Consider the following 12,631-nt stretch of genomic DNA (forward strand, 5'->3'; position numbering starts at 1 on the left):
AGTAGAGAGATTTTTTCCAACGCTCTCAGGTTATCACAAATTAATCCTTTATACAATATATTACTCCCTTCTATTCTGATAATAGTACTAAATATAATAAATGAGGGAAAGCTGTTCAATCTTATCACCAAAAGGTATGCATGGCTACTGTCTTCACCAGTCACCTAGCCAGCTTCTATATACTTTTAGACCAGGAGCTTTTAGGTTATGAAGATGATCAGAGAAAATTTCAATAAAAAGGACCTAAGCAAGTGCTGGTATCAAGTTGCACGACAGTAAAATTCCAAGGTATTGATCCCTGGGTTCAAGTCTCTCAATTAGAGGAACACAAGCCATCATCAATTCATTGTTCCAGTTGTCTCATGAAGCATATTAAACCGTCCCAAAAGAGTGACTTTTCAAACAATAACAATCATTTTATTTTAGCTCAAAAACCTGAGGAATGACCAAGGTCAGTTAGCATTTATGTGGTCACAGTCAGATTGTGGCTAGAATCACCTCAAAGGATTCTTTGCTCATGTTTGATGCCTGGGCTGGTGAGACTCAAACCACTGGGAAGTGAAAGAGCTAGGGCCTTCAGATCCATCTCTTCTCCTCCCTTCTCTCTCTTTTCTTATCTTCTCATCTCCTCCTCTTCTTCCTCTTCCTCTTCTTCACCTCTCTCTATTTCCCCACTTCCCTCTTTCCCTCCCTCCCTCCCTCCCTCATCTTCACATAATCTCTCCACATGGCAACTCCAGGATACGCAGATCTCTTAGACAACTGCAGAAGTCTCCTAGAGTGAGTGTCCCAGGGGCAACTGGAGGTCACACAAAGTTGCTTCTATCTTTTCTATTAGACAACACAGTCAAAGCCCACTCCCATTGATGGGAGTAGGACATAGACTCTACTTTTTCATCATATGGCATGTGAGATCTTAGTTCCCTGACCAAGGATCAAACCTGTACCCTCTGTGTTGGAAGCACAATAGAGACCTCCTCCTGATGGAGGGAGCACCAACAACCCACAGACATGTTTCCAAGCATCCTATTGGATATTTCCCACTTTTTATCTTCAGTTAGTCCTTGGTATAATACCTAACGCCTAATGTGATTTTCTTGTCTTTTAGCTAAAACATGTAATAAAACTAACTGTTGGGTTTGCATCCACTTTCCTTTGAGGGCTACCCAGTCCCCTCTAGTATCTTTTCCACCATCAGTTGATTTCTGGTTAACTAAATCAATTTGTTGTTATTTAGTTGCTAAGTTGTGTCCAATTCTTTGTGACCCCATGGATTGTAACCGGCCAGGCTCTTCTGTCCATGGGATTTCCCATGCAAGAATACTAGAGTGGGCTGCCATTTCCTTCTCCAGGGAATCTTCCTGACCCAGGGATAGAACCCAAGTCTCCTGCATTGGTAGGCAGATTCTTTACCACTAAGCCACCAGGGAAGCCTAAATTCAATTAATAACATTTTTTTTTTTTTTTTGGCCTTACCATGTGCCCTGGGGAACTCCCCCACCAGAGACTGAACCTGTGCTCCCAGCAGTGGAAGCACGGAGTTCCCACCACTGGACCATTAGGGGATTCCCTACTAACAACTTTTTATATGGCTTACACCACAATAGACAAGACATTCACAAGTCTAACATCCTTGTCATTTCACACCCGGGAAGGGATGTTTCTGTCTCCATCAAAGTGGAGGAAGGGGGATGCTATATGTTGCAGTAGAGAAGTAATGGGAAAGGTAAGTGAATGCCACCCAAGTCTTCGAAACTCTTTCAAAATTTCATAAACGTGAGCAGGCAATGATCAAAATAGAGTTGTTCTGGATATAATATTGACCTCTCAATGTAAAATATATATTATCGTAAAAGAAAAATGTACTTACATTTCTATAGGCTTCTCCAGAATCTTTAATAATACCAAAATGTTTCAGAAAACAAGAAATGAGGAAGTCAGGTACTTTGGCCTGTACATGTTTTCCCCATACACATCAATACTGCCATACAGCCATTGTCACATCTGATCCAACAGCTCATCTGCTAAAAAAGGAATATGAAGCTCTGACTGTAGTTCAACAGCAGATAATATTCTCCAAACAACCTTCTGATGAATGGAATCTTGACAGTAGATCTGAATTTCAGAGTGAAATATCCTGCAGGCTGACTTCATCTGCCCTGGATTAAAATAGGGAACTGAGAAAGTAAAAAGATAATCTGAAAGCTGATAGCTAGTGTTACCCTAAAACAATAAAAACAACCAGTTATTTTTACCAGCACAATGAGTGTATTTGGGAACAGCTTGCGTGGGTTAAATCACTTCAGTCGTGTCTGACTCCTTGTGATCCTGTGAGGGATCTTCAGGACATACAACTGTGGTATGCCACAAGTAAGCCCAGTGAAACAAGACTGAAAACTCTTACAGAGAAGGGAAAATTGGGAGGAGCTGTTAGAACCAGAAGGTCCATTGAAGGAAACGGGAGTTTGAAACATAGTGGCTTTACCATTGGTGGGCTGTTGCCAGGCAAGGACAAAAACATTTCCCCTCCTTCTGGAGGCAGCAGTGTGGCTTCTGCTCCAGAGACATGGTTTCTCCTCCTTTGGGGGTCCAGTGATAGGTGTGTGAGCGCTCCCTTCTTCTGGCCTCCCAGCTCCATTTCAGTGTTGTTCAGTTACTGTTGTGTCCCACTCTGGGACCCCATGGGATGCAGCACATCAGGCTTCCCTGCTCTTCACCATCTCCTGGAGCTTGCTCACACTCATGTCCATTGAGTCGGTGACGCCATCCAACCATCGTCCTCTGTCGTTCCCTTCTCCTCCTGCCCTCAATCTTTCCACTTTAGTGAGGTTTACCTTTTAATTTTCACTCTAGGCTGTAATGTCCTGGAGTAGGAAATGGCAACCCACTCTAGTAGTCTTGCCTGGAAAATTCCGTGGACAGAGGACCCTGGCAGCTGCTGTCCACAGGGTCACAAAGAGTTGGACACGACTGAGTGACTGAGCACACAGGCTGTAATGTTCCTAACAAAACATCAAGTTAGGCCTTACAGGGTATAAACAATAACCAGACAAGGTCATTCTGAGACTGTAGTGAAACAAGTCCCCACTGAAGCCATGAAAATAGCTAAAATCTTCCTCTTATACCTACAAGAATGATTACAGCTTCTTTACCAATGATAGCTCCTGCCCCATCTGAATCCTTTGGAAGTCCAGATAAAAATTACCAAACATCTACCAAATTGTCCCTGTGTCCTGACAGCACCCAATACAGGACAGGTTCCTGCTTTCCCTAAAGACTCCTTAGAATCCGCCAGCATAAGCTCAGATCTTGTAATAAACTCTTCCCAATACCTTCTTAACGATACATCCCCACACATCCCTATACATTCCCTGGGGTGGGCTCTTCCTTGCTGCAGCAAGCTAAATGAACCTAATTTTAACTTTAAATGGTTCTTGTAGTCTTCAGCTAGTGAGTTTTAATATGGGATATACATCAAAATTTTAATAGTGGATAGCAATATGAGTAAGAAAATGGTAATCTCTTCTTTCCAGTGTTTATATTTCAGTATGGTTTGACTTTTTGACCACAAGCATGTATTATTTGTATAATAAGAAAAAATAATAAATAAACAGATTTTGATTGGGGTAGGGGAGGGAACTCCAATGTGTCTCCCTTGTCTATAAGAAAAAGGTCATAGTCTTAGCATGGCATACAAGGCTCTTATTAACTCAGTTCTACCATTCTCAGCAGCCCCATCAGCCACAGCTCCCCTCTCTGTGTTCTTGAGCCCTCAAGCAGTGATAAAACTTTGCTAATTATTTCCCAAATCCTGTACAATTCCATTTTCCACTGCTCTATTCATCTATCATGCAAACAATATCCTTCCTGCAAACACCTGGCCTTTCCTTCCCCAAATAAAGAAGCTCCTTTCAAAACTGGTTTGAATTAGGACTTCCCTGGTAGTCCAGTGGCTAAGACTCTGCACTCCCAGAGCAGGGGACCTGAGATTGATCCTTGTTCAGGGAACTAGATCCCACATGCCTCAACTAAGAGTGCACAGGCTGCAACTAAAAAAAAAAAACAAAACAAAACCTCCCACATGCCACAACTAAAGATGCCACGAAGGAAGATGCTACATGCTGTAACTGAGACCTGGTGCAGCCAAATAAATAATAAATATTAAAAAAAATAAACAAAATAAAATTGGCTTGACTCAACAGACCAGTGGACAAACAAAATGTAGTATATGCATACAATGTGATAATATTCAACCATAAAAAAGGAGTGAAATTCTGATACATGTTACAACAGAGGTGAACTTTGAAAACGTGCTAAACGAAATAAGTCCATCCCAGAGGACAAATATTGCATGATTCCAATTATATGAAGTACCTGTGCATGCATGCTAAGTCACTTCAGTCTGACTCTTTGCAACCCTATGGACCGTAGCCCGCCAGCCTCCTCTGTTGATGGAATTTTCCAGGGAAGAATACTGAAGTGGGTTGCAATGCCCTCCTCCAGGGGATCTTCCCAACCAAGGGATCAAACCAGCATCTCCTGCAGGTCCCACATGAAAGTGAAGATGCTCATCCGTGTCCGACTCTTTGCAACCCTATGGAGCCCGCTAGGCTCCCCTGTGCATGGGATTTTCCAGGCAAGAATACTGGCGTGGGTTGCCATTTTCTCCTCCAGGGGATCTTCCTGACCCAGGGATCAAACTCAGGTCTCCCGCATTGCAGGCAGACTCTTTACCATCTGAGCCACCAGAGAATCCCATAGTTCCTGCATAGCAGGGAGATTCTTTACCCCTGAGCCACAGGGGAAGCCCCATAAGTAACTAGAACAGGCAAATCCATAGAGACATAAAATAGGATAGAGGTTACTGCAGTTGGGGGAGGAGGGAATGCACTGCACTGCAGATGTTTGCTTCCTTGTCTGTTTCTGCTTCTAGACTGAATCCTCAAAGGACCTAGAACAGCTTGGAGCCACTGTCTGATTCTTCTTGGGAACTCCACAGGAAGGATACTGGAAGGCCAAGCAAGCTTTGGGAGATCTTAACAGAGCTTCATACAAATTGAAGGCAATTAGTCCAGGCTTCTAATCAGTGCCTTAGTTATGTCTATAATGTCCTAACCCATTATATCTCCAGCCTCCGTTCAGAAGTCAAGTCACTGGAATTCTTTCTACTGAGGGCCTCATTTTTTTTTTAAGCTTTTATGGTGAGTGGAAACTTGCTCACTCTGTAACTTACCCATTGTCCCAACTTCACCCTCTGAATTCTTATTAAATGAGCCTATTTTACTTTTTTTTTTTTTTTTTTTTGGGGATCGAGGGGCCTTTATTACAAATGCAGTTGACTGGTTAGGACTCCCTCTCCAATTTTTCTTTTCTACTCTCTTTTTCTCAATACATCCCTCCAGGGCAGGTCAGTAAGCCATTAAGGAAGAGGAATATGGGGAGAATGAAAAGGAGCAATGCTTTCTCCAAAATCATCTGAAATAACCATCGAGTCCGCTTGGCTCCAGCTTGAGAATCTTCTGGTGGAAAGGGTGTGAGATTCAGATTTAGCTCTTATCTTCAAGGTCCTCCATATCTACATCCTGGGGGGCTTTTGTCTTTTTTGATTTGGGCTGTGGGTCACTAGTCCTGGTTGGCTTGGGAGAGGCTTCCACTTCCATGGCTGCTTTCTCTTTCTGGGCAAGTCGGATCTGCTGGAGGAGTTTTCTGCGCTTCTTCCCAGACAGAGTAATGTTGGCACGTGCACTGGATGCCCGCTTCTTGAGGTGGTGCCGCGTAATCAGTCCTTCGTCTATCACAGCTCCGACCACCCGATGCTTCAGTCGCCACTCCCGGTTCAACACTCGTCGTCGCTTGAACAGCTTCTTCTTCAGCTCCTGGGGAGAGGAAGATGCTTAATCAGAGGGCAGCCGAGACCTGCGACCTGGGACCACTCACCCAGTGACACTGGCCTATAGACTCCATCTCGGGCGAGAATAAAGGCTCTGGGACGTTTGGGAAACCATGTCGGGGGTCCCAGAGTCACCGTTCACGGCCGCCTATTTTACTTTCAAGTGACAGCCCTTCAGGTATATGAAGACCATCATTGTATTCACTCATTAAATCATTTTTTAAAACATATGCTTGAATAACAAAAAAGCAACCACTAACCTTGGGAACTAGTCTGATCCTCTCAGCTAGGTCTAGGTGGAATCAGTCATTGGCCTGTCACTCACTGATAGGCAAGGTATTTTCCTTGATGGACATAAACAATTTCACAGAACACCTACATCAATCTAGACCACTCTGTGATCCTGACAGCATGAGGTAAAACAAAACAAAAACCAGATCACTTCATTAATCTTATCTAAGCAGTTATAAAAATATAGGGTTACTATGTAAACCACAAAAAAACTGAACATCCCCCTTCTCCCTGTTAATATAACTGCTGCTGCTTTACCAGTTACAGTATTAGGCTTGCACTCTTCCCTCTATCCTGAAAAAACTCATTAAGACACCCAACCAGGGAGTTATTACAGCTTCTGGGCAGCGTCCAATCCAGAGTAAAGCACCACTTCCTTGGAATCTCTCCCAAATCCCTAATATACTTACTGCTCTAAGTCCTTGCTAACAGCTAGAGTCGCTCCACAGTCTCTCCTGGGGCCCCTTCTCCCACTTTGCAACAGGCCCGCAAACCAGTTCGTTTAACTGCGGGTGTGTAACTAAGGCCCACCTGGAGGACACTGACATACTGAACAGCTGATGGAAGCCGGGCCCTAGGAGCGGAGCAATGAATACCGCACAATCACTGCCCCTCATAGAACTTATATGGAGGTGAAGAGTGAACCGTGTATGTAAGCGTTATATGATGTGTTGGGGTGAGTGCCATGGGGAAAAGTAAACGGGGTCGGTGGGGCCGTGGGGGAGTGTCAATGTGAGGTAGAAGTTTTTAAATGGTTAGCCAGGGAAAGCCTCACTGAGATGACACTTGAAAATCTGAAGGCGGGAAAGCAGGAGCCAAGCAGTTATTTCATGGTGTGTCAAGCTGACGGAAGGACAAATGAAATGATGCTAACACAGGAGCGTGCCTGGGGTGGCTCAGGAAACAGCAAGGAGGGCTCTTATGGCTGGAGTGGGATGAACAGAGAGGAGAGTCATAGGAGAGGGGCAGAGAGAAAACCAGGGTGGGGTGATCAGAGAGGAGAGTCATAGGAGAGGGGCAGAGAGTAAACCAGGGTGGGGTGATCAGAGAGGAGAGTCATAGGAGAGGGCAGAGAGTAAACCAGGGCGGGGTGATCAGAGAGGAGAGTCATAGGAGAGGGCAGAGAGTAAACCAGGGCGGGGGAGGGAAGGACAGTCCCATAGCACTGCTAGGACCTGGGCTTTTACTCTGCAAAATGAAGTTGTTGGAAAGTGTTGAACAGAAAAAAGACATGGTCTTACTTACATTTCAGTTTAAAAAAGCCAACACTCCAGCTGCCATGTCAAGAAGAGATTGAAGGGGCTGGACCAAGGGGTTAGGAGAGAGATTGGACACAGGTTTCCCCTGCTATCTGAAAGCAGAGTGATCCTATAAAACTTTTTCTAAGCTGAAATGATGGAAGGCGAAAAAGCAATTACCTTAGGACACATCTTGCTAATGATGGAAAAAATAAATCACGATAAAGCACAGATGCTCACGCCAACAGTGAAAAGCTGACGTGCCTTGATGCTGAGATGGTGAGTGTAGCTCAGTTCCCAGGGAAGGAGCTTGGCGGTGCCATTCTCCAGCTTTGGGTGCAGCCTCAGTAACCCACTAGCTGCTAAACACTATTTTCATCTTTCTCTTTTTTTCCCATAAAAGCGAAAAATCCTCTTGAGACTTCTTTCAGTTAGTAGATATTTTCCAAAAAGCAAAGTGGCGAAACTCGAACTTTCCGAAAAGCAGGAGAAACATATACTTGTGATAATCCTGTGAAGGATGATGGTGAGTGAGACCAGGCTAGAAATACTGAGGGTTCTGGATATATTTGGCAAGCAGAACACGCCAAATTTACTAAGAAGGCAAGGTTTGAAAGAGAGAAAAGTCAAGGACGACATTAGGGTTCACAGCCTGAGCTGAAAGTGGAAGGCTGACCATTGTCATTAACTGTGGGAAGACAGTGGGAAGGCAGGTTCCTTACGGAGGAAGAAACAGAAATCCATATTAAATTTGCAGTTATAAGTGAAGATGTTGGGTAAGCAACTGAATAGCCTACAGTTCAGAGGAGAGGTCTGGGCTGGAGTTACCATTTTGGAGTTTGGTGGTATGAAAGAACGACAGTGAAAGTCGCTCAGTTGTGTCTGACTCTTTGCCACCCCCATGGACTAGGCAGTGCATGGAATTCTCCAGGCCAGAATACTGGAGTGGGTAGCCTTTCCCTTCTCCAGGGGATCTTCTCAACCCAGGGATTGAACCCAGGTATCCCTCATTGCAGGCAGATTCTTTACCAGCTAAACCACAAGAGAAGCCCAAGAACACTGGAGTGGGTAGTCTCTCCCTTCTCCAGGGGATCTTCCTAACCCAGGAATTGAACCGGGGTCTCCTGCACTACAGGTGGATTCCTTACTAACTGAGCTATCAGGGAAGCCCGAGTTCAGAGGAGAGGTCTGGGCTGGAGTTACAATTTTGGAGTTTGGTGATATACAGTATTTAAAATCATTAGACTGCAGGAACTCACTAATTAATGAGTGCAGACTGACAGGGGAAGGTCTCAGGGGACTCCTGTGTTTAGAGGTTGGGAAAATGAGAAGAAATAACCTAAAAATAACCGAAGGATATTAGCCATTGGGATAGGAGGAAAGCAGTAGTGGGGAATCCTGAAATCCAAAGAATGCATTAGAAGGGAATGGTCAACTATGTCAAATGCTGCTACTTAGCCAAGATAGGATGAGAATTGACTGGCAATTTTATGTTTTGTTGACTAGCAAGATTTAGCAATATTTTCCTTTGGTCTTGTCTTTTCAGAAGAAACATCTGATTCTATAATCCCTTAAAAAAAATCACCTTCTAATGCACGCCTTAATTTACCTATTGTCTGCCTGTTCTTCTAGAATGAAAGCTCTATTAGGGGAGAGTTTTTTTGTCTGTTTCAATACTTAATAAAATATTACATAGACTAGCACTGATCATAGTCAAAGCTCAGTAAGTATTTGCTGAATGAATGACTTTCAGATCCATCACTATGTTGGCCTGACACCTATGAACATGCCCATTTGGCACTGTTTCTCTTGAACCATTAGAGTATGTTCTGGCCAAGTCCTGGAATACTAGAATGGTTCCTCTTTGTTCAAAGCCTGGTGTTTTATGGTGCAGCCTAGCAAGCCCAGTCTGTCTGGGAGGCAATTACCCTGCTCTGTCTTGCCGCCCTATTCAGCACTGCGTACTTTCCTGTGAATTGGAGAAAAAGTCCAAGGCCAGCCAGCCCTGAAGAGGACATGAGACACATCTCTAATGTGGAATCAGGTAATTTAAGGAAATGGCAAAAAAGGACATCAGACAACAGATCAGGAAATCCTTTTTAAGATGGGGTGCCCAGTGAGAACTCCCCCCAATGTTGCAGCTTTGGAAACTGACAGGACCTGAAGCCTTTTCTGTGGCATCAAGTGGTGCTGAGACTTTTGTCACACCAGTGAATTTAACTGAGCTTTATTTTCCTTATCTGCAGTATGAAATTAATCAGGTCTATACTGCAGAGTTGTTATGTGAACTGAGAGAATTATGTTCAGGACTACAGCAGATCTTAATAAATGTTATTATTCTTTTTTTTTTCTTTTTGGCTGAGCCATGCAACATATGAGGTCTTATTTTTCAGACTGGGGATTGAACCCTTGCCCCCTGCATTGGGAGGTCGGAGTCTTAACCACCAGACTGCCAGAGAAGTCTCAATGCTATTATTACTTCATAATTACTTTCCATTTGCTAAATGTTTACAACTAAGATAAAGTGGAAGAGTTTTTTTTTTTTTAATTATAACTCCATACAATAAAAAAGGAGAAATACAATATTTGTCCTTTTGTTTCTGGCTTATTTCACTCAGCGTAATGTTTTCAAGGTTCATATAAATGGTAGACAATTTTATTTTTAAATTGCATTTTTTCTTAAAAATGAGAAGTTCTGCAATATGCAATCTCTTATGTGGTAAAAGAGCGATTTGAAAGTTTTTCCATGCCACTCATTTCCCGTGTTTTATGTATTCCTCCTAAGCAAGAACAGAAAATATTTTTCAGTCAGTTCAGTTGCTTAGTCGTGTCCGACTCTTTGTGACCCCATGAATTGCAACACGCCAGGTCTCCCTGTCCATCACCAACCCCTGGAGTTCACTCAGATTCACGTCCATTAAGTCAGTGATGCCATCCAGCCATCTCATCCTCTGTCGTCCCCTTCTCCTCCTGCCCCCAGTCCCTCCCAGCATCAGAGTCTTTTCCAATGAGTCAACTCTTCACATGAGGTGGCCAAAGTACTGGAGTTTCAGCTTTAGCATCATTCCTTCCAAAGAAATCCCAGGGCTGATCTCCTTCAGAATGGACTGGTTGGATCTCCTTGCAGCCCAAGGGACTCTCAAGAGTCTTCTCCAACACCACAGTTCAAAAGCATCAATTCTTTGGTGCTCAGCCTTCTTCACAGTCCAACTCTCACATCCATACATGACCACAGGAAAAACCATAGCCTTGACTAGATGGACCTTAGTCGGCAAAGTAATGTCTCTGCTTTTGAATATACTATCTAGGTTGGTCATAACTTTTCTTCCAAGGAGTAAGCGTCTTTTAATTTCATGGCTGCAATCACCATCTGCAGTGATTTTGGAGCCCAGAAAAATAAAGTCTGACACTGTTTCCCCATTTATTTCCCATGAAGTGATGGGACCAGATGCCATGATCTTCGTTTTCTGAATGTTGAGCTTTAGGCCAACTTTTTCACTCTCCACTTTCACTTTCATCAAGAGGCTTTTGAGTTCCTCTTCACTTTCTGCCATAAGGGTGGTGTCATCTGCTTATCTGAGGTTATTGATATTTCTCCCAGCAATCTTGATTCCAGCTTGTGTTTCTTCCAGTCCAGCATTTCTTATGATGTATTCTGCACAGAAGTTAAATAAGCAGGGTGACAATATACAGCCTTGATGTACTCCTTTTCCTATTTGGAACCAGTCTGTTGTTCCATGTCCAGTTCTAACTGCTGCTTCCTGACCTGCATACAGATTTCTCAAGAGGCAGGTTAGGTGGTCTGGTATTCCCATCTCTTTCAGGATTTTCCACAGTTTATTGTGATCCACACAGTCAACGGCTTTGGCATAGTCAATGAAGCAGAAATAGATGTTTTTCTGGAACTCTCTTGCTTTTTCGATGATCCAGCGGATGTTGGCAATTTGATCTCTGGTTCCTCTGCCTTTTCTAAAACCAGCTTGAACATCAGGGAGTTCACGGTTCACGTATTGCTGAAACCTGGCTTGGAGAATTTTGAGCATTACATTATTAATTCAAATATTTCTGCTCATTAGCAAAACTTATTAGGATAACTTATTAGCAAAGTTATCCTCATATCAGTTCAGTTCAGTTCAGTCCTTCAGTTGTGTCCGACTCTTTGCAACCCCATGAATCACAGCACGCCAGGCCTCCCTATCCATCACCAACTCCGGGAGTTCACTCAAACTCACGCCTATCGAGTCGGTGATGCCATTTAGCCATCTCATCCTCAGTTGTCCCCTTCTCCTCCTGCTCCCAATCCCTCCCAGTATCAGAGTCTTTTCCAATGAGTCAACTCTTCACATGAGGGGGCCAAAGTACTGGAGTTTCACCTTTAGCATCATTCCTTCCAAAGAACACCCAGAGCTGATCTCCTTTAGAATGGACTGGTTGGATCTCCTTTCAGTCCAAGGGACTCTCAAGAGTCTTCTCCAACACCACAGTTCAAAAGCATCAATTCTTTGGTGCTCAGCCTTCTTCACAGTCCAACTCTCACATCCATACATGACCACTGGAAAAACCATAGCCTTGACTAGACGGACCTTTGTTGGCAAAGTAATGTCCCTGCTTTTTAATATGCTATCTAAGTTGGTCATAACTTTTCTTCCAAGGAGTAAGCGTCTTTTAATTTCATGTCTGCAGTCACCATCTGCAGTGATTTTGGAGCCCCAAAAATAAAGTCTGACACTGTTTCTGAAGAAGGAATTCATAGGGCCTGGAGTCCATCTTAAGCCTGTTCATGCTCAGCCACCTTTACAATGGACTTTGAACTCTGTGTTTAATGCCTATGAAAACAACAACAGAAGGATAAGACCCCCTCAAGACAGGGGAACCTTGAAGATCATATCTAGGTTACTCATCACCTAAGAGAAAGCATACACTAATCACCCCTTCCTCCAGACAGGCCATAAATTTTTCTGTATCTATCGGAGTGTAATCTCGGGTTGTTTGAATATTGGCTAATTGTTTGACTGTTTGAGCACATGAGCACATACCACGTGAATGATGGGGTTAATGGGATTGTATCTTCCTTGATTTACGTAAGTCTCTAGGAATTTGGAGTGGTGGGTTCAGATCCGTACACATGGAGTATAAAAGATTTTCACAAATGCTGGTCAGGGTCCTTGGCTAAGAGGAGACTCTGTCTTTAGCCCACCGGTGTAATAAACTG

General features: G+C 43.6%; 1 protein-coding gene across 1 annotated transcript; it reads right to left on the reverse strand.

Annotated features, from left to right (window-relative positions):
- Nucleotides 1–5,305: 5,305 nt before the first annotated feature.
- On the reverse strand, nt 5,306–5,964 carry LOC120880840 (uncharacterized protein C11orf98-like). The gene is made up of 2 exons (XM_040264242.1): nt 5,938–5,964; nt 5,306–5,876 (listed from the first exon to the last, which is right to left on the reverse strand). Exons 1-2 carry the CDS (start codon nt 5,962–5,964, stop codon nt 5,547–5,549), a joined length of 357 nt encoding a protein of 118 aa, XP_040120176.1. The 3' UTR covers nt 5,306–5,546.
- Between the last annotated feature and the right edge of the window lie 6,667 nt (nt 5,965–12,631).

Source organism: Oryx dammah, unplaced genomic scaffold (genome assembly GCF_014754425.2).
Source record: "Oryx dammah isolate SB20612 unplaced genomic scaffold, SCBI_Odam_1.1 HiC_scaffold_22, whole genome shotgun sequence".
NCBI lineage: Eukaryota > Metazoa > Chordata > Mammalia > Artiodactyla > Bovidae > Oryx > Oryx dammah.